This window comes from Candoia aspera, chromosome 8 (assembly GCF_035149785.1).
Source record: "Candoia aspera isolate rCanAsp1 chromosome 8, rCanAsp1.hap2, whole genome shotgun sequence".
Taxonomy (NCBI): domain Eukaryota; kingdom Metazoa; phylum Chordata; class Lepidosauria; order Squamata; family Boidae; genus Candoia; species Candoia aspera.
In genome coordinates, this window is record NC_086160.1 from 50,264,622 (window position 1) to 50,287,245 (window position 22,624).

At 37.9% G+C, this 22,624-nt stretch overlaps 1 protein-coding gene across 1 annotated transcript in view; it reads right to left on the minus strand.

The window, feature by feature from the left end:
- SYNPO2 (synaptopodin 2) overlaps positions 1 to 22,624 on the minus strand; it is an 89,650-nt gene that overhangs the window by 24,172 nt on the left and 42,854 nt on the right. Inside the window, exons 2-3 of the mRNA XM_063310153.1 lie at positions 5,227 to 5,378; positions 829 to 1,610 (exon numbers count right to left, since the gene is read on the minus strand). Coding sequence (XP_063166223.1) covers positions 829 to 1,610; positions 5,227 to 5,378 — 934 coding nt within the window. The remainder of the gene's footprint in view (positions 1 to 828; positions 1,611 to 5,226; positions 5,379 to 22,624) is intronic.

Sequence of the window (22,624 nt, forward strand, 5' to 3'; positions counted from 1 at the left end):
GCCCAGATGCCAACACTAGAATTGAATAAACAAGCAGATGCTTTGAAAAAAAATATCATCCAAATTAAGTCTTTTCAGGCTCTATTATTGTTTGGTCCCCAGGTTACTTCCAATTGCAGTCTTTGCCTAGAATTTGCACTGACTTCCAGGTATGGGAAGCAGAAGGAATAGTAAGTTCACTTTACAATTTAGGGAAGCCTTACAAAACTGAAAGGATCATATAACTAGCCAAAAATACACATGCTGGTGTCTGTCAAAGTCTCTTTCAGCAAGCATCATCAAACCTCACTACTTGGAGCTTTTCCTTTCCTTTCCTTTCCTTTCCTTTCCTTTCCTTTCCTTTCCTTTCCTTTCCTTTCCTTTCCCCTTTTAACCAAATAACTGTGTTTACCTATTATACATGAAATGCAGCTTTTCTTTCTTATTTTCCTCTGGGATCTTTTAAAGTTAACTGTTAAGCCCTTCTTAAGTTATCAAGTACGCTTATTATACAAACATATCCAGAAGGAGAATGTTAGTAATCAATATCTCAGACACAAGCAGGGTTGCATTACAAAATGTGCTCCCCAGTTAGTGTTACAGAGTATATCACCTCCTTGCCATAATTCATCCCACGGAGTTTGCAAAAACAGTTTCAAACCATTAGCAAAGAAATGGCAGTTGTTTAAAGAAGAAAGAGAAAGGAGGAAAGGAAGATATGTTTAGGCCATTCCTCTTCGAAGTATTTATTGCTGCAAAGCAGATGGTTGCAACTGTTCTCGGTCAGATTGCCTGTCACAAAGTATAGCCCTCATGCTTTGCCACCCAGGCTATCTATGCTCTACTTACTGGCGTGCCTTGCCCGGTGTTTGTGAGGTCTGCTCTGTTCCTTTTCAGAGGGCTGTTCGTCTTCCCCCTGCTCAGTGCCTTCTGATGAGATTCCAAAGGAGACCACAGAAGGAGGTGCTTCTGACTGCCCTCCTTCCACTTGAGACTCTACACACCCCTTTTCGGCCAGAGACCTGGATGCTTCTTTTGCCTGGTCAGAGCAGTCCAGGATCACTTCCACTTTAGTGAGAGAGGGTTCCTTTCTCTCGCCTTCATGGGTTGCTTGGACCTCTTTGCCCCCAACGATCTGGACAATTCTGCCTGACCACTGGGCAGAAGGCTCTTTTGCCCAGCTAGTCGCTTCTTGTGTTAGGACTGATCGTGTTTCCAGAGGCTTGCTCTCTTGGACCCCCACAACAGTCAGACCAGACCTAGTGTTGCTGCTGCCTTTCTTCCTATCAGCTGGAAAGGACAACTGCAACTCAACTGTAGAGCCAGGCTTTCCCCCAGTGAAAGCAGGTGCCTCCGTGCTGTGTTCTTTAGGGGCTTCAATCACTTTGGGAGGGATTTTGTGGCAGGGAGTTATTTCTTGTTTTGTCCCAGAAAAATCCACCACAGTTTGCTCTGTTTTTGTTGGGACTGTTTCCTCAGTTGGCACTAGGATCTGCAGTTCCTGGTGGGGCCTTGGCACGGCTGTTCTGATTTGTAGGGTAGTGCTTTCTTTATATTCCTTATTTTTAAAGTTGGTGTGGTTTTCATTTTCTATTTCAGGACTTAAGGTTTCATTTGCCCCATTGGTGGATCTGCAGACACACAAACACAGAACAAATTCTATAAAGTGTGTATAATCTGATATTCATGACAGTACAAACCATTTTACATATTAGAATTATATAGAGATTGTCAGACACACTATTCTTTTCATTAAAAATCTTGAAAATATAAGAGGGGATCTTCAATCTGGCACTTTGCAGACCTTTCAGATTAGAGTTTCCAGACAGAAAAGCCAAAGGTCCAACACACAATGAGGCTGGAGAAAGCTAGTGGAGAAAATTCACATAAATAACATATTAATTGTGATGTTCTGAACTTAGCACAAGTTTTAGTCTTTCTTAAATTATTGCCCACACATCAGTGGTGATAACAAGACATAATAGAACTTTGCCTGAATACAGGCTGGGTTTAGGCTGCAGGGAACGGATTTGGGAGTTAATTTCACATCACATTATACTATGTGAAATCTTCTGAACTCTGCTTCTAGCTAAGTGCAGAAAAGCAGGAGGTCACTAGTGCTAATAAAGGCAAGAATTGCATCTTCCTCATACAATTTCCACTCAGTTCGTTGCGTTTTTTCCTTAGGGGATTTTTGTTATGGCTCTTTTAAGTGATTGTCACTTCCATAAACTATTTTATTTTATTTATCAAACTTTACCACCGCCTATCTCCCCCCAAAAGGAGGGACTCTGGGTTGTGTAAAATGTGCTTTCATCTTTTGAAATGATAACTTTTATTAATGGGGGTGGTTTCAAAGTATGGTTGGGTGGAATGCAGGATACAGTGGGTGATCAAAGTATTCCCAAATGCCTTCTAATTCTCCATTATGTGCAACGCTTTGTATCAGCATGTGGTTCATGCTTACGTTACAAATGCCATGGATGCTGTGCTGTATTCATTGTCATGTGCTCACAGAACTTTTGGAACAAATATTGCCACAAATGGTGCCTCCCATATAAAGGGGTCACCAATACTGGTACCACACCACCCCTTGGTGTAGGTGCAGTTTCAGTTTCTGAAAGAAAAAAAAAATGCAAATCCTTGACTGTTGCAGGCCATGCTATTCTTGCTATACATTTATTGCTACAGTTCTAGATGATAATGTACACATTTTCTACATGTCTATACAAATTTTCTGCCAGATTTTAATTTAAAATAAAATTAAAAATGGGCTAAGCATTTTAGAGAGCCTAAAACTGTTATGTTACATGACACAGTCATTCAAAAAGCTATATATGATAAGGGAAGAGCAAATTGCTGAGTATTGCTGAGAGATCATTCACAACTGGCCTTTACCAGTTGCTGGAAATACAATTTGGCTTCGGACCAACCTGCAACATTTATTGAAGCATGATGGAACTACTATGAAAGACAAACATATTAATTTATGGAGTCCTGTGACTGTAGCTGGTTTGTATCACATTGTTATTTGGACAATCAATTCTTGTGCTTAATTCATATAAACAATAAATTCATAAACATTTCCTTGTAAGAAGGAAGCTTGGGGATAAGCCAGATAAATGTTAATCTTTATTGGTAGCTTGAGGTCTCGGCTTGTGTATGTGTAGGAAAATATCGAGAGAGAGAGAGAGAGAGAGAAACTGGCCTTTGAAAGCCTTTATGCTTATGTATATGTATGGACTTCTTTTCTATACAATCTCACTATCATCACTGCAGGAGGAAAGACGAAGTTATTTGCCACTTATTGGGAAGAATCACATACCTTTCCTCAAAATATTACTTTTCCTGTGAGGAATTTGATCAGAAAACTCAAGCTACACTGTTCTCCACAAACTGAAATGTATTATGTTTACTAGTTGGTAAAGATGACACAGGAGGATCATTTGCAGTTCTGTCATAGTCATTTCTCTCTCTCTCTGTAGAAGTCTCTGGACCCTTCTATATATAAGGGCTGCACCAGTTCAAGGCTGGCATCACCCATGAGTGTCTCCATGAGGCTTTAGGACATCCAGCAGGCTTTATACAGTATATTGCGCCAGTTAAATTCAGAAATCCACTGGTTCAGCTCCTTATCCAGAGGAAATGCTGAAAGACAGCTTTGCAATGTCTCCTTTGGAGCTGTGGGGCAGTTCGCCCCCATTCCCTTTACTTTATGGCTGCCTTGAAAATAAGCTTTGCAATGTCCCCACACAGCAGCCTATTTTTAATGTGTTTGGCCTGTTTAAGACAACGGAAACTGTACAGTAGCACAAAACTTGCTTAGAGTTGGGAAAAGGCCATGTAAAGCCAGTGGTTCTGTGGAAGGGACTTCAGTGTATATATCCTAACCACCTTTTCTATGTCCTGACAATATAGCTAATAATATTTTGCTAATATTACTTTGATTATGCATTTCAGTAGGAATTAAACTGGCCAAGAAGACATAAGTGATGGACATTGGTGATTCTTCTTTCTTCTCCTTCGCCAACATTCAGATTACAGCACCTGCACTCTACCTAATAGGAGGGTGCATTTGAGATCTGTCAGTGATGGAACTGACTTCGTCAGTGCTGGAATGAATGAATGAATGAATGAATGAGAGAGAGAGAGAGAGAGAGGGAGAGAGGGAGAGAGAGAGCAAGAACTGTGATTCATAAGAGAAAACCAGGAAGCCTTCATGCCAAGAAACATCACCTTATAATTAGCTGATATATTTGTATTAATAAATGTTGTATTACAGAAAAACCATCTATCTCCAGGAATGCGATTCAAGGAATTTAGATTCTATATAGCTCTGAAATCTCTGAAATGTCATTACTTGGAATAAAGTTGCATATGCATACTGTACAGTAATAATATATGGAAAAATGTTAATCTCATTAATCAATTGCTCAGCTTGCAATGATACATTGCCTTTTATTTTAATTAATTAATTAATTAATTGATTAATTAATTGCCTACCAGAGTCCAGAGGCATGAATGACAAAAAATAACTTAACTCTCTACATCCCAGCATCTGAAAAAAAATGTTTTGTTGTTTAGGTTCCCAAAGTTGTCTTCTTTAGTGCATGTTGTCATATATGCAAGCATATGTGTGGAATGCAAGTTACATAAACTAGTTTGAAATTTTAATGCCTCTTAATCTCAAATAATTTTATGTTGCAACTGGTAGCACAATCAGTCCTGTCCATGTTTACTCAAAAGGCATCTGCCCTTTTAAAGTAGATTTAGGGCTACAAGCTCAATTTCTTAATTAATTACCATTTCATTATTCATGTAAGCAAGTTTGCTCCAACGAACATGTAAAGCACAAGATATTGTGGCAAGTGAATTTATGGTATCATTAGCAAAAAACTATATTGTATATAGTTCCATAAGGTTCTACATCATGTTGTCTCTGAAAATAAACTGAAAAATTATTAGTATCCTGGAATGATATTACAAGCCAGGGAAACAGAGCACATATCAGCAATTTTGTATTGGAATTCTTTTCCCAGTGTGTTTCTAAACTCAATTCAGTATGCTGGTTGGACTTAAAAACACTGGTAGGTTTGTGACCAGCTACTTAGGAGTCTGCTCACAAATATCTGAACTTGTCTAGGCATTAAGATCTGTTAACGTCACAATCTAAAAGAAACTGGTACATGGGCTAATGGTTGACACTGTAGTCTATCAGGATATGTAATAAATCTGAATTCCTTTTACCTCTTGATAAGCATTTGAAGAGTGTCAGCCAGGCCTTCCATCAGAACAAGGACTTCAGAATAAGTCAACTCAGCACAAGGGTTGCCATTGATAGATATCACTTCATCTCCTTCACATAACCCAGCCTTGTATGCTTTGCTCTTATTACGAATCTAAAATAGATTTAAAATAAAAAATGAAATCATTATTCATGAACCAGTTTGTATAGCTTATTTAGGAAAAACATGGAAACAGACTTGTCAAAACCTCTGAGTTAGTGTTTTTCTTCATAGCAAGGAAATAGTTTTCTTATACATTTTGAATCCACCGAAATCATTTGTAGCAATTGTCAGTTTCAAATTTAGATTTTAATAATACAGAACGGTACAGATTTTTTTTAACAAACCAGGAATCTCAGAAACTATTTCAGCAGCAGTGGGCTATACTTCATCCTGTATTCAAAATGCTAATGAGAGATTTGTCATGTGAATGGACAGGTGATTCCATCTGTTCTTCTCTGCCCTTCAATTGCACATTAGTATAGTATTACTTCAATATATATTTAAATTCAGCTATGTGTAAGAAGGCTGGGAGGATGGACTATGAATTCAACTGGCCATTCACACAGCATATACAGTAAATCTCACTGTTGCAAGTTACAGAGAAATATTAATTTAGAGGAATAACTGAATGTTTATTTGGATATCACTTCAAAAATGCAACATTAGGAATGTCTGCAACCAGCTTTCTCCATCTCTAAACGCAGCACGTGAAATCAATAGTAATTGGACTGGAGTATTGTAACACTGTATTAGCATAAGAGCACAGACTATACAAAAATGTTTCTCTTTATGAGTTACTATAAGCATGGAATAGTTTACTTTCTTTTTTTCTGTAGTCATATAATGTGTCTCAGTGTGTTCTGAAATTTCAGTCTAAAATGGTAAAATGCAGCACTCATTTACTTTAATCTTCTATTTCATTCTGCTGCATATATAGACCAGATTTGGTATCAGTGGAATTAATGTAAAACTCAACCGAAGAGTCTTAGAGGAGGAAAAAAAAGTCTTCCTCCAAATGTGACATCTTCTGCCGTACCAATATTCATCATTCCTTCAAGACTCACTAAGCCTGAGTCATACTGAGCTGCATTAAAAACAACTTTAAAACCCAAACTCTTGACTCACTGAAAACTCAGATGCTGCAACAGACACAAACTGGGTTTGAATTAAAAATATACACATCTCCATCAAAGCATTTCCAACTTAATGAGATCTAAAATGAGCCAGACTGCCTCTGAAGATATTGAATGAAATTAATTTTGAATGGAAGCATACTGAATTTAAATGGCAAAACTCCCAAGTGTGGAACAAGGGGGCTGCTTATCAATTTTGGTGATTCCCTTTATTTGTATTATACTATTTCCCTTGCACATATTTGAAAGGAAGAGTAAGCCAATTAGTCAAAAAAATCTTTACAAAATTTCTTTTCTGCAGCTGTTTCAAGCAAATCAGCCTGAGAAAATGAATAAATGAAACACAGAAAAGATGTTTCCATGTTTTCAGATGTAAAATAAAAAATCTCATGTTTTCAGCCCAAGCAATGACTGAATGATTTTTTTTTGGTTAAAAATACAGTCCTTAGATTATCTCAGGTTGCATAGTTAGAAGAAAGGGGCCAGAGATACTGTAGCTATGACTCAAGTCAGTTAAAGGACTAGATCCCATAAATAGAATCTCACATTGTTGGAACTGTCAGTTAATCCTTGCAAGCAAAAGCAGTATGAAGTGTTCATGTTTTATGGGTTCCATAAAAAACATAAAACTGTACATTCCTTTATAGTTCACATAGTCAATAAAATAATATAACATTTTGATATGAGTTGCAACATTAGCTGGACTGTTACATAAGCACTAGATATATCATCAAATATGGGCATGTATAGCTGCAAAGACTTGGAAAATGGTTTGAGGAGCACCCAGTGATGCACTAATCCAGACATAATAAAAAGAATATTTTCAACTACTAAAGAACCTTGAATTGCTATGCTCTCTTAATACCCTATGTGTGATGTTGCTTTACTCCAGTAAGTCATACTTTAGGCATGAACATTACTGGAAAGGGAGCCTTTGTGCATGCAGCTCTGTGAATATAGGCAGCCATGCAAGTCTGGAACATGAACAGTTGTGGTAAATATATAGGCAAAAGAGAACATCATTGGGGAATGGAAATACTTAGAGGTATTTCTGTTTAGAGATAATACCCTTTATAATAGCAAGTAAGACCTAAATGTTTCTACAATTCTTCGCATTGCACATTTGCACTTAATAAAATGGCATATCTGAAACTATATGTGTGGCAGAGTTGGGGTGACCTGCACGGTCCTCGCTTAACAACAGCAACCAGGACTGCCAGAACTGCTGTTGCTAAGTGGTGTGGTCATGTGACATTGCACTCTATGACTGCATCACTTAGTGACAGCAATTCCGGTCCCAATTGTCATCATTAACCAAGGACTACCTGTATATAAATATATATTTACCGGAAGTTAAATAGAGTGATAATAGAAAGGTCAATGCTTGGAATAGATTCAATCTTAATTCATAAATGAACTGTTGCTCTCTCCAGTGGAATGCTAGTATAATACGTATTTCAGCAAAAGCCTTATTCATGTATTTTCTTCTTTTCTTTGCAATCTCTGAATCTCATTCACAACAGCAAAAATTGTCATCTTTTAATATCTGGTTAAATATAAACTTGATGTTGAAGAACATAAAAAACTAAAAAGTCATAAGCCAGTTCAAAGATGAGGTTATCACAGTGTTCAGTGTGTGAACGCACTTTTTGATATCAGATATACTTTCCTGAAGCACTGAATTGTGTTAGATTTCTTTTTCTACCATAGCAAACACAACTTTCCCACAGTAACCATTGTGGCATTTGGATCACATCACTACTTATTCCATTTCAACTTGGTTGAAAGCTACAATTCACCTTCACACTGTTTTGCCACCTTCACAGTGCTTTGCAGCCAGGCCCAGGGTAGGAACAGCATGCTTAATGCTTCTATGAGCCTATCCTTCAAAAAAAACCTGCAAATAACCTAAGTATCTTGAGGACAATCACAAGTAAGTAACCCCTGACACAATTGTAGGCCATTCATCTTAATTGTTTAAAATACCAGGCCTTCATTGGGACAATACCAAAGTGCTCTCTGTATAGCTTTTCACTCCTTCCATAAAAAGTAAACATTTACAAATATGGTATGGTATGCTGTGAATGCGTTTCCTTGAGGAAATACATAAGCATTCATGCTGCCTTGGAAAAAGCAGACTTTGGGATTGTCTGCTATCAGTTGCTGTTAAATAGAACTGTTGTTGCTTGGAACATCAATACAATTTGCTCCAACTTTGTACTTTTCAGTAGAATTGGATTGTATATGCCACAATTTCTAGCCAGCATGGCCTTTGAACTGAAGGCACCAGATACTATTCCAATATGATTTTAGATAACCTTTTACTAATATATGGTAACATATTAGAAGCTGTGCTCTTACAACAGAAAAATACACATTCTGTAAGAAATAATGAGTATTAAAGGAATATTTCTCTTTAAAATGATGTAAGGAGAATATGCAAGTTTCTATATCTCATGTGATTCAGATCATTAATTTGATGGAAGGTTGGTTTTAAGCAATGTTCCCTATCCTTGTACCCTCTGGATTTGATGTATTATAGCTCCCAATTATCTTCAGAAAACAGGACCCTGGAAGCAAAAATTCTACCATGATTGAAAAGGTATACAGGTAGTCCTCACTTAACAACCACAATTGAGACCAGAATTTCAGTTGCTAAGCAAAGTGGTCATTAAGCGAATCTGACCCAGTTTTACAACCTTTTTTGCAGTGGTTGTTAAGCAGATCACCACAGGCATTAAGTGAACCACATGGCTGTTAAGCAAATCACACAGTTCCCCACTGATTTTGCTTGCCAGATGCCAGCCGGGAAGGTTGAAAATGGTGATCACATGACCATGCGATGCTGTGACAGTCATAAATGCAAACCAGTTACCAAGTGTCCAAATCATGATCATGTGACCGCTGGGATGCTGCAATGGTCATAAGTGTGAGAACTGGTTGTAAGTCAGTTTTTTCAGCACTGTTGTAAGTCTGAACTATCACTAAACAAATGGTTGTTAAGTGAGGACTCCCTCTATCCACATTCCTGAATTCTCAATTTCCTACTTTATCCCTTTTTTGCTTTCTCTCTCTCTCTTTCTCTTTCTCTCTCTTTCTCTCTCTCTCTCTTTCTTTCTTTCTTTCTTTTCTTGATGCATGCTTTTTCTTAATAAGCACGTTTTCTGTCTCAGTTATGTTGACCACTGGCAGAACAAAGGCTCAGAAGGAAGTATTTGGACAACTACGTAAGGCTGTATATTTGCAAGCCATTTATACTTCAAGGCCCTAAGTCTGCATCCAGTAGTTTGCCCCCCATAGCGTCACTGAAAGAGTTGTCTGGAAACACCAAGTTATGAAGGGATGTTTAAAACAGACATCCTCAAATGGGCAGCCCTCCAATTTTATGAATTTCAGCTCCCAGAATTCCCCAGCCATCATAACCATCACTGAGATTTCTGGAAGTTGAAGTCACATACACCTGGAAGGCCAGCAGGTTAGGGAAATCTGTATTAAAGTATATAGATGAAATAAAACTTTTCATAATAATGATGGGGATCTTTAATTTACCACATTAGCTATGCCAGGAACACAGCTTTGTGGGGTGTATTAACATTTTGTTTTGGCCTCTTTTTTTTTAAACACAATGCTGGAGAAGACCCATTCTCTTCATTTAAAGATACCATTACTTTTCTATGCTACAGTAGATGCATTCTGACATGCAGGACACTTTTTTGTGTATCTTAAAATATCCTAATGTTGGATTCATCTAGACAACAGCTGCCTACTACAACATTCAAAGGTTTCCCTTCCTTTTCCTCTGCTGCAGAGAATGTTGTTCTGAATGAAAGCTGAGTACCATAAGATAAGGTTTTCTTTTAAGCAATCTTCAGTCACAGGGCATTTGTTGGTGGGACCTGTACACAGGAATACATTCCATCATCCCAAGACTGAACTTTACAGTGCACGATCTAAAGTATTATGTCTACCTTTCTTGAGCTTACAATATTTTACCTCTGTAGTCCATCCTTTTACATCCAGAGCCTGACAACACTGTATTGCATGTGGCTAAATACAGACTAATAAATGCAAGAAAGCAAAGTAAATACCAGCAGATCTTAGAAATCATGTTAGTATTGGACTATGTTATTGTGCTATCTTTACCAGTGCTGGTAAAGGCCCAGTTTAAATGGGTGTGTCTTATTTATAAACCCCTGAAAAGTCAGGGATCGGAATAGAACAGTGGTTTTCAACTGTCCATTGCAATGGCTGCACCCCTTTCCCTGAACAACAAGGAAAAGAAAGGAATCCCCTTTCCCCTCCCCCCCCACACACGTATTGCCTCAGCCGTGGTAGTCAAGGTTGATCTTTTAAGTATTATAGTTGGCTTTTCCACCTGCTTCTTTTTCTTAGCTGAACAACTAACAATATTGGATTCCTCAATTTATAATTTGTTATAGAATGTTATTTTGAAATGAGCATTTTTATAGTGGCCCATGTATTAATTGTACCATGATTTACATTTATCAGTCAAAATCCATCAATGTGTCAAAAATGTTGAAAAGTTTTTTATTATTTGCTTTAAGTGTAATATTTTTGGGGTGGGTTTTTTAAAGCCATTGAAATGGACAAAACTCTAATTCCTGCAAAAAAGAATGACTGACACTTATTGATCATGTGTCAAACTATTGCTGGATCCTGATGAACCACTGACACTGACCACTGATACCTGGATACAACTTCTCTCAGAAATACTTCTGTCATTAGCATTTCCATCACCAAGATATTTAACATCCTATCTGTGGAGGATTTGTAGAAGTGCATGTGTTACTGAAGTCTAATATTTATCAGGTTTTTAAAATAAAATTGTAAGATTCTATAACCATTTTATTTGATATATACAGTAGATTAAAATTTAATGATTAAAAAGTACTAGTGTATTTTTATCTTTCGCTGAACTATAGCCTCAGTGAAATCATGAGTTTTATTTATGAGCCTATATTTTCAATGTTCATCTATTTCATTTGAAATATAAAATTAAGGGTAAATAAACATTGGTAGTTTGTGCTAGAATTTAATTATACAAACAAATAAATTGTGACTTATTTATTTTATTTATTTACAGGACTTACATGGCCACTTATCTCATACAATGACTCTAGGAGACTCACAACAATCCATAAAACAAAGGAACCCTTCCCCGCAGGTGCCAGACCAAACATCCTCACAGCAGAACCACTGATCCTAGGACAATGCTTGGGGGAAGAGCCCAGTCTTCACAGGCCTCTGGAAGGCCAGAAGGGTAGGGATCCCTCTGATCTCTGGTGGAAAGCTGTTCCAAAGGACCACCAAGAAGGCATGCCTCTGAGGTCCCCTCATATGGCAACATTTAAGGGAAGGGACCTGGAGCACACCTATCCTATCTAACCTAATAGGATGGGCAGATACCCTCAGGAAGAGGCAGTCCCCCAAGTAACCTGGCCCTGCACCCTGTAGGGCTTTAAAGGTGATAACAGCATCTTGAATTGCACCCAGAAAGCAATTGGAAGCCAGTGCAGCTCACACAGCAGTTGTGTTACCTGGGTGAACCATGGGACACCCAAATCTGCATGTGCCATTGCATTCTCCAATTGCAGCTTCCAGATGGTCTTCAAGGGCAGCCCCATGTAGAGTGCATTGCAGTAATCCAAACAGGAGGTGACTAAGGCATGGGTGACTGTGAGCAAGGCCTTCCAGGCCAGGACTGGTTCCTCTTCCACCTCCAATATGTGCCCAATATTGTTTTATTTTGTTCTGAGATCTCCACTAGTATTTTTGTGCAACCGTGTTTTTTCTTTACCTATCTTTTTCTTTATCTAGGCTTTAAATGTGTTGCTGTCATTTAACTACTGCAGGAAGGACCTCTGTTTGATGGCTGAGGATCACACCTAAACATATGGCAGAGAACTGGGGTAAGGAATGGCTCTGGGGCCTGCAGAAAAGTGAGGTGGGATGAATGCAGTCCTGGGTCCTCTGAGCAACCTTATTTTCCATCATTCTATATACTGCATATAGTCTTACCTTTCCTGACCACATCTCTCTGATTCTGAACATATGGATCAGGGTTTTTGTAGGCCAAAAGGGGCCTTTTTGACAATGAGATAACTGTTTGGATTCAGTGAAAAGAAGATTTGCTTGAGTTTCAAAAGTTATATCTAAATGGGTACTTATTGTCATCATGCTAATGAATGCCTGTTTCATGCCCTTTGGCAGGAGTCCAAGGTGAGCAATTGAAGAGGGATGAAGTAATCATCTTCCAAATGTTATCTGGCAAACTGACGATACAGCACATTTCCGAACAGTGAGCACCATGCATCATACTAGAGCTGTTTCTTAAGAGGATATTGTGCCAGTCTCGATTTCTATTTACATGGCATTTGCCCTTGTTTTGTCCACTCTCAAATACCTCGTTTTATAGAAAGAACTTTTACATCACCTCTCCTGCTAATGCATCTTTTAGCTTCCAGAGTGTATGAGTGGGAAAAGAATAAGAGACAATATGACTGCTAAGATACCACTATCAGCTTTCCTGTATTTCTAATTCAGCCTTTATTTTTGCTGGCTCTGTGCACTAAGATATGCTTTTTAATGAAGTTCTTAGAAAAATGTTATTTTGGGGTACCAATGGAAAGAAATTATTTTCTTCCTGCTTTTTCACACAGGTTTTAAAGATGCAATTGATGGGGTGGGGTGGGGTGGGGTGGGGTGGGGGGAATCACGAAAACCTGTCCTTGGAATCTCCTCTCACTGGACTAGAACCACAAGAACTTTCTTTGTATGGAAGAAGTATACTGTACGTTTGTACACATCTTCCACACAAAGGAAGTTCCTGTAATAAGGAAGTGCTGGAAATTCTATGAAATTCTAAGAATCTATGCAAATTCTAAACGGGTGTGATGCCTGTTTTCACCTAAATAGGTTTTTGCTTTCTATGCAGCATCAGATCCAACATTCTTGATGGAGAATCGTGCTGGCTATCAGTTGTGCTTGATCATAACCACAGCATCAATAAGCTTCAGAGCAACTACTGCTAATTGTATCTTCTGTTCCCTGTGACTGTTTCTTCCAACAGGTCTAGTTTATTGCTTTCCTCTACTTGATGACACAAATAAACCAGAAAGGCATATTTCCTTTTGCCCAGAGGGAATACTGGAAGCAACACAAAGTTAAGCAAATATCTTTTATAGGAACCTTCTTCACTTAGTCTGCAATTACCACTCACAGTGATGTCACTAGGTAATACTGAAGTGAGCACGCTAAGTGGTATTTTTTGCTACATGTCTCATTGCTTGAGCAGCCTTCCAGTTAGCACTAGGAGCTTCAAAGCAGACAGAAAATCAGTTTGTGCCCAGCTTGTAAGTAAGGCAGTTATAGCGGGAATTAACACAGTGCTCAAATTACTGGAGAATGGCTTGGTCTCTGTCTGCTGCTTCTTGTGACAGTTCCTTTAGCTGCTGTTCTTAAAGGCAAGTTTTTAGAGAAGGACAGCAAGATATACAGGCCAGGAGCAGGGTGGGGTGGGATGGGGTGTCTTCTCACCACAGACTATTAGTATCAGATTGGAAATAATTTTACTCTAAAACCTGCTACTAAATTCCCTGGGGCTACCAGAAAAAAAGAGACCCTTGGACCATTTCCCCCCCAAAATAATAGCTCTCATTTTATATGCATGTCAAACACATTTGTTTAAGGTCAAGACATCAGAGTCCCAAGTCCAGTTCCAACTTGACGAACATTTTTCCTAAGTTCCACTTGCTTCATGGAATATAAGAAATGCCCATTAGTTCAGAACAATTTCGTCTCTTTGTGTTCTTTACTTTTGGACTTTTGACCTGACAAATGCTAGTTTGGTGCATTAAGGAATCACTTTTCACTTTCCAGGACTAGATTAAAGTTGGCAGAAAGCCCAGGACAGGATTTGTTTAGAAAATCCTTTAGAATACTAAGTGCTTATCCCGTTTTCATGGCTCATGTTGTTTGGGAGTCTTTAGCTGCTAGGGTACACGTGTAGAATTCAGCTTTCCCAAACACTTGGAGGGAAGCCTTGGCCCTGCTTTGGATTGGAAACTCACTTGAAATTGCCTGTGTTTATTGATTTAATATATTTCCAGGCAACCTTTATAAAAAGGAAAGGAACAAGTACTGAAATATTGCTCAACAGCTCAATTCAGAATTCCTTGATTGTACTTCTAATCTCCCTGTGTTTCCTTTGGTTGCCTTTGTCTTGCCCTGCCCTGTCCCTCCTTGTAACTTACTTGACCTGCCTACATTATCCATTTCCTGCCTATTTTATCCATAACAAAGTCTGCTTTGACTTGGAAACCAGAATTCAGACATTTTGAGGCACTGTTCTCATAGCTACTATGATTCCACTTGTGGAGTGTAACATAACACCTTTCACTTCCCTTCTGCATTATAGAGGCAATACAGTAGCTGTTAAATCCACCTTAGCAAACATCAGGGATAAGTTTTCTTTTCTTTTTTTCTTAAATTTGAATTGAATTATAACAGTACCCTGCACAAATAAAATCAGATCAGTGCCCTGTGTTGGTTAAAAGTTGCATCCATAACCAATACAATCCATTTCAGTGCTTCTACTGACTTACAGGGACTATAAATTGTACCCAAGAAAAGATTTAATCTACAAAATTGTAACTTGAGCAGCCTCAAATCAAAGGCATTCTCTGTTGAATCATGCCAAATAAAAAGGTTTCTGCTTGTGGTTACCTATTTCCATAGGGCTTCATTGGTCAGCTCATTTATTTCATTCTGTTGCCAGACAATTAAAATAATCCTGGGAACATGTTCCAAATGTCAGCTTGAAATATAACAGTTTTCATCTTGCCTGTCAACTCAAAGCCAACGAGAATGCTATTTTTAGATGGACATCCCATTCACCCACCTATATAAGGCTGTGCTAGAGAGGTTGGTGCTTTTGTATAATAGATGTGAGTGGCAGCTATTTTAAGGAGAAAAGATCTGGTTTTCTTCCCAGGAACAACAACATAGATTGGACGAGAGGTTACTGATATTAATATGAAATCAATCAGTATAAATTAGTATTTATACCAGACTTTTAATCTTACAAATGTACTTGCACATTTTCTTCTTTTAGATTGTACATAACCTTCCTACCTGTCTACTGCCATGTATATTTTTCTCATACATTAATTTAATTGTTTTATAATCAAGGAACAGGCAAAGGACTGTTTCTAATATAAACATGCCTGTGATTTTTATTCTGCAGTATCTGAAACTAAGAATTCTTAGAAAACAGGTAACATTCACTTGGGGCCTTTCTCCACTGCTCAGTTGCAATGTGTCACATTCTCCTAACTCTCCTAGCCACTGATCAGCTATGTGGGTACCATCTTTTTCTACCTGGAAGGGGAAAAAACTCCAGAAGGTTGTGGTTACCTATTTCAATGTAACTGCACCATCCTGAAATGACCAATTGGCACAGCTCACCTGAATACCATGACAGAATAGTTGGCAAATGTATCACATTTCATATATACTGAAACTATCTCAGGTTGCTGATGGCTTATTGGGGAAAACGCTACTTTAAAACTGGAACAGCTAAGGACAATTTGGCCTGCCTCATTCATGAGCTAAGAATGAAATGAAAGCAACACATTATGGACACATGGCAAAATAAAGATGTTGACAGGGGAGGTTTGTACCATGATTAAATGCAAGTAGAAAAAGACCCTTGGCCAGAGGTATTATTTGCTATTACTCATGCATTTCATTCAGCTTTATAAAAAGTTATTGAAATTATGATTTAGAGGCATTCTAGATTATTTTAATCCAGAAGCAAGATCTATGAAACTGAATGAATGTACATCTTATTTTCAGTAGGTGATCCTATGTTGATATGAAGCAGAAATGTGGTAACAATACCTGCTCATTGGACAATAACATGATTAACTATCATGGCTAATATGCCATTTGAAGGGTGGCAAGAATTGGAGATCAATGCACTTGGAAGGCACTGTGCTGGGGACAGCTTTTTCAAACCATCTGACTGAAAGCACTATCAGGACAATGGAGTTTAAACTATTATAGCAATATTGACTAAACTCCCCAAAAACTAAGCAAGGTCAGATCTGGCTAGTATTTGAATAGAAGACAATTAGAAAATCCCAAGGTTATATCTGGAAAGTCAAACAAGAGGGCATTGGCAAACTACTTCCAAATTGTTGCCAAGAAAAGTACATGGACATGAAAAGTAATCACCAAGAATCAAGCTTCACTTCAAGAACTTACCAAAATAAAGTATATACTTCTCTTTTACATGAAATGCTAGTAGACTGGATGATATAAGCCCTAGCAAAAGATACCAGCTTCCCCACCATAAATATATAAAGAATACACTGACATTGAGAAAGATAAGTCATCTGGACTGGAGCTTGATTCAGATGCTTTGTCTGATATAATCTTTGAACAGTAGGATTGTTTTTGAATCACTGCACATAGGCAGAGAACAGCCCAAGACCCGAACAGCAGCAGCAGTAGGAGCTGTTGCAAAAACCCAGCGTTCACACTGCATATCTCAGAAGGCCACTGGTCTTCAATACTCAGGATTAGATGGAATATCAAGGCTAAATTAAGGAAATCAACTCTATGCTTTCTGTGGATTTTATATCAGAAGGTGCTTCAGAGAAGCTATGGGTAAAAGAAGAATAATTTTAGGCCTAGTGGCAGTACTGGGTTGTACAGAACTTCAAACCCTTAGAAGTCAAAATTTGGCTCCAAAGTCATGACACTGAATACTGTAGACTGGGGTTGAATTAGACCCCATACGTAGAATTTTTATTTCTTATCCTCATAGCATGAGAACAATCATGTATAACTTGATCTAGATTGTGCACACACAAGTACACAATTTATCTACATTGGTGCTATTACTTTGCTTAGTTTGACCCATTCTTTTTTAGTCTGCAGCTAATATCTCAAAATTCTTTATCTGGGTTTAACAATTAATATCAGTAACAACAACAATAAAAAAGTTCCTTGCATTGCTATTTTATAAGCATGAACTGAACTGAATAGTCTTTCCTTTGAGTTTACAACTTAAGTTTGCCTTAACTACCCCTGTGTAAATTGGGACTGACTTGCTATATGAACATGAATAATAAAAACCAAAAATGACTTAACAAATTGAGGAACTGAACAAATGACAGTAACAAATGAAAGCACGAATTCTCAGGATTTTTCCTAGAGGAAATTTTATGGAACTGAGATTATGGCAGTAAAAAGAAAATCCCAGAGATTTCTAATCAGCTGTAGGCTGTTGTAATTTCATTCACCTTGAAGGAAATAATCAAAGCTTGTCTTCAATCAATTTGAACTCTGAGTAGGTCTTCACTAAGTTAGGACTTCCAAACCTGAGCTGCAGAATCCAGATGGCCACTAGATTGCAGCCAAGAGATACATAAAACTCTTTTTTTTTTTGCTGCCATCTCATTCTCATCCGGCTTCTTGCCAAACTGAACAGCTCGTTTCTTTTCCTGGAAGAAAGCATTTGGATGGGGAAAAAAATGAAATCCATTTTTTTCAGTATTTGAAGATTACAATTCCCATCCCAAAAGTTTTGTACTTTCCAATTCATGCTTTCTGGAGTGGGGCGGGGCCTGTAATATCATAACACAAGAGACCATCATGATGTGAAAGCCAGTGAGAAAATGAAGGTTAAAATACAGAACTATAATGTAGGCCAGACCATCTTAAAATAAGACAATGCTGCCACCCTGTGGAAAAGTCAGTACATTCAAACTTTCTCCTGGGGTGGGGGGGTGGGATATTATTAATGTCTTGTACTCAAATCAATGAAGAGTCAAGTAACATCTTAAAGACAAAAGAATGTGTTATTTCATATACTTTCAAGGATTTCATATACTTTCATCAGATGCATGAAACATATTCCTGAGAAAGGAGTATGATATACTGTATATGATATTCATGAAAAATGAGACTTTTAAAATAATGTCAGGCTAGAAAGGAAGACTGATACAGGATGCTGCATATTCACAAACTGTGTGCAATATGCAAGTGTAGTAAGTCACAAAACACTTCTTTACCAGGTGAGATTGCTCTCCACCAGCCCTTTTTAGCTCCATAAGATCCAACATATACTCCCACCTAACTGATGAGGGTGGACCTAACATGTATTACCAAGACCTAGGTATGAGTGAGGGAATACAACCCTTTCAGAGATCTGTTCTCCTGGCTTTTGGGTCCTACACCAACTCTGACATTAAGGAAGATGGTACTGTATGTGTGTGAGAGAGAAACAGAGATGATCTTCCAAATACAAAAATCATGCCATTGTGAATGTAATGGCCAATCATAGCATACCTTCCTCCTATGCTAGACATAACAGATAAGTCTTGACAGTTTCCCTAAAACCCAGGAGGGACAGAGGTGACTGAATTTCTGTATAAAGGCAGTTCCAAGGGTGGGGTATGCCCCATCACCTGGCAGTCTTGTAAAGACGGGACCTGAAAAAGAATGACCCTATTTGATCTGGTCAAACAGGCAGATGAACACAGGAGAAGGTGATCCCTTAGATAATAAGGTTCAGGCCTATGTGAAGCCCCAAAGGTGACAACCAGCACCCTGGATCCTACCCAGAAGCTAAACAGCAACCAGTGCAGCTCCCAAAGCAGCAGGATCCTCCATCACTGTTGCCTGCTGTACCAACTGTAGCTTCCAAATGTTCTCCAAGTGCATTACAGTAATCCAAAAGGGAGGTGATTAAAGCATGAATGACTGTGAGCAGGTCTTCCCAATCCAGTAATGGCCACAAATGGAGCTTCAGAATGCAACTGTGTTAAAGCCTTCCTAGCCACGGCTGCTACTTACTCATCAAGCAGGAGGAACTAGGAATCTAGGATACACAGATTGAAAACCATCTATGAACAGGTGAGTAAAACTCCAAAGATGGTATTTCTCTAGAATTGCTAGGCCCACAGACTCAAAGCCACTCCGTCTTGGATGTATTCAAACTGTGGCTATTCAGACTGAGCAGACTGTTTTAAGAATATTGTCATTAACTTCTTGGTGACAGAATTGACAGAAATTACAATGGTGGGGGGACATGGAACTCTAACTCATTCAAAACAGCTATAGTTGTTCATTAGAGAAAATAAATAAAATTTAAGAATTGAGAACAATTGAATGTATAAATATAGAGACTATTATTTTCAATTGATGGGTTGCCATTTAATGCTGTTTTTATTTATAAAGAAATCCATTTGTTTTTCTGGATTGGCTTTTATTAAATTGCAGGCAACCATCCTATTTTGCACAGATAATGTCTTGGAAGAGCAATTTTATATAATGTTATTATCTTGATTCTATAGACAATCTCTCTGTGCTAGTATGAGCCCCTCCAACATTGGCTTAAACATACTTTTCTCAGTTTAAGTAATTCATATGGTTCTCTGGTTCTTGTTAAAGCCACTCAGTAATCACCACTATAAAGAAAGATTTTTGGCTGTGGTAAGAATCATCCTTGAATCAAGCTAATTGGGTAATCTGATATGAAAACTCTAATTTAGATAACAGAATCCTGTTTTAAATGTGCTGCATAGAAATCTCTTAAGCTGTTATTTTATAAAAAAACAGTGGCAACATGATGTTGATGAATCAATATAATGTGCAATTAATTCCTACACATGGATTGATGCTATTAGTGCAACTGTTGTCACTATAATTTTCCATATGGCTCTATACAAAATATGATGAATATACCAATGCCAAATCAAGCCTTCCCATTCTTGTCCATGGCTATGAATTCTAACAGTTGCAAATCCTAGCACATCTAAAGAACACTAAGCTGAAGACGTTTGTGTGAAATAGCTGTAGATATACTTTATAAGGATGATACTGTTGATCTGAAGACAATGAAAGCGACACTGATCTTATTACTGCTAAGTTTCTATTGTATATTTAATTATGGTTCTCTTGTAGTTTCTGCTAAGGCATTAAATGAACAGTATTGTTTCTTTCCTTCAGCTACCCAAAGTTCTTGTAGAAATATCAACAGTTCTGATCTGGATGATATATTAATTTTATTATGCTTTACTGAACTAGATCCTCATTTTTCTTCACAATACCAGCTCAATACACTTTTAGCTTGCAGAAGACCTAAATAGATAATCTCTTGTCAAGCAGCTTTAAAAGTCTTGCAGAAACTTAGCTGAAATAAAATCAGCATTGCTTTCATTATCTTCAGATCAACAGTATCATCCTTATATAACTACAGCTATTTAATACAAACTTCTTCAGCAGCAGTAGGAAAACACTTCTTCTTATCATGATGCTGCCTAAGTAGAGTTGCTATGTGTATGGATTCTCTGGTACCATTATGGATTCTCTAGTATCCTACAATTCCATTTTATCTCATAAACAGGGATGAAAAAAGAGTTGGATCCAGGTTTAGTCATAGCCCCGTTGAAATTAATTACCCTGACGTTAGTCATGATTAGCTAACATCCTATTTGTTTCAATGGGTGAAGACAAGCTTATGTATTTATCTTCTCTCATTTATATGGATACATTAATTCAATTCCAAATTAAAAAATAATAAAGTCCAAACAGATATTTAGATTATCAATCAATATGACCGTTCTTGGCCTGGATGGAGGATCTTTAAGGAAACTTTATTCTATGTACCTATCAAGCTTTTGGACTCTTGCCCACCAGTGTTTCTAATTAATGGGCATTCTCATTGCAATGTGAACATTTCTTTTATCAGAAGTACACTGAAGCCTCTAATAGAGGTAACTGGAGAGCAGCCAAGATTTTTGCCTTCAAATCATGTTCCCTCAAGAAACTATTCAAGTCTGTTGATTAGCTTTTCTTGAAATAGAATTAATGTGCCTTGCTATTTTTTTAGTTTACCTATCAGAAGATGGACCCCAGTGTGAGGAAAATTTCAGCTAGTTTTCTAATGAGAATAAGAATTGTTTCTTGGGAAAAAATAGCCATTTTTGAACTTGAACTCCCATAAGCATCATTCTGAATAGCTAATAGACCAGCTAGGAATTATGGGCACTGAAGCCCAAGAGAGGGAAAGATAATATTTTTGAAACTTTCATAAGCATTTACCATTTCAAAGTTTTGCCATTCCGATATTATCATTTTGGGTTAATGGGAGGACAGACTTCAACAATCTACCCTGGGATTGTAAAAGATACCGTAGTCCAATCACTGTTCAGATAGTTTCCTACTACCTACTTTCCTACTACTGCATGGAGATTTATGAAATCATGTCTTGGTATAGGATTCAACTAGTTGTTGGAATCAAAGGTAAAGATAAATTCTATTTTGTTGTGGTTGTTCCTCCAGGAAATTACATTAACAGTTTGTGCCATAATTTTTTCCTTAATTTGCTTTTGCTGTACTGTACTGTCAGAAAAGATGGATGCTTTTGATTGGCAGTCGTGGATGCTTTTTGCCCCTCTGTTGAATAAATAAAGTTGGTGCAATCCAAGAAAAGGTTAAAATGTTAAGAATGTAGGAAATAAAGATTAAAATTGGATTTTCCTTGTTGTTAGGTCAGGTAGTTGCAGGGGTAGAAATGGAAGGGAGAGAAAAGGTTAGTTGGGGAATAAGCAGAATTAAGTCAGATATCTTATTAAAAAACCCAAGTTAGAATAGCAGATAAGAAGAGGAATAGAGAGAAAGAAGAAAGGAAGGGTATTCAGAACCAGCAGTGCAGGGAGCCCTGCCCTCCTCTACTAGCAGAAAAACTGCTTATTTGTGAATAAGCAAGAGATGAAATGAGCCCAAGGCTTTCTCCTTGCAGTATTTTTTTCTAGTTGAGATTCTACTTCTTGCAGCTAACAAGAGGGAGAGGAGCAACCTGGTCAGCATGCAAAGGTATCCAAACCATCTGTTGGCAACTCAGCCCATGCATGGAGGGACAAAGAGGCTGGCAAGTTTCACCTTTGAGGAAATTGCCCAGTGAATCACCTCGGATAGTATATAGTTTCTGAACATACAGTATACAGGCCAATGAGCATATTAGAAAATATATTGTTGTGCTGGGTATTAGGTTACTTCTACTTACTGTATATATTCTAATGCAGTGTTTCTCAACCCCAGCAACTTTAAGATATGTGGACTTCAACTCCCAGAATTCCCCAGCCAGCATGGCTGGCTGAGGAATTCTGAGAGTTGAAGTCACACACCTTA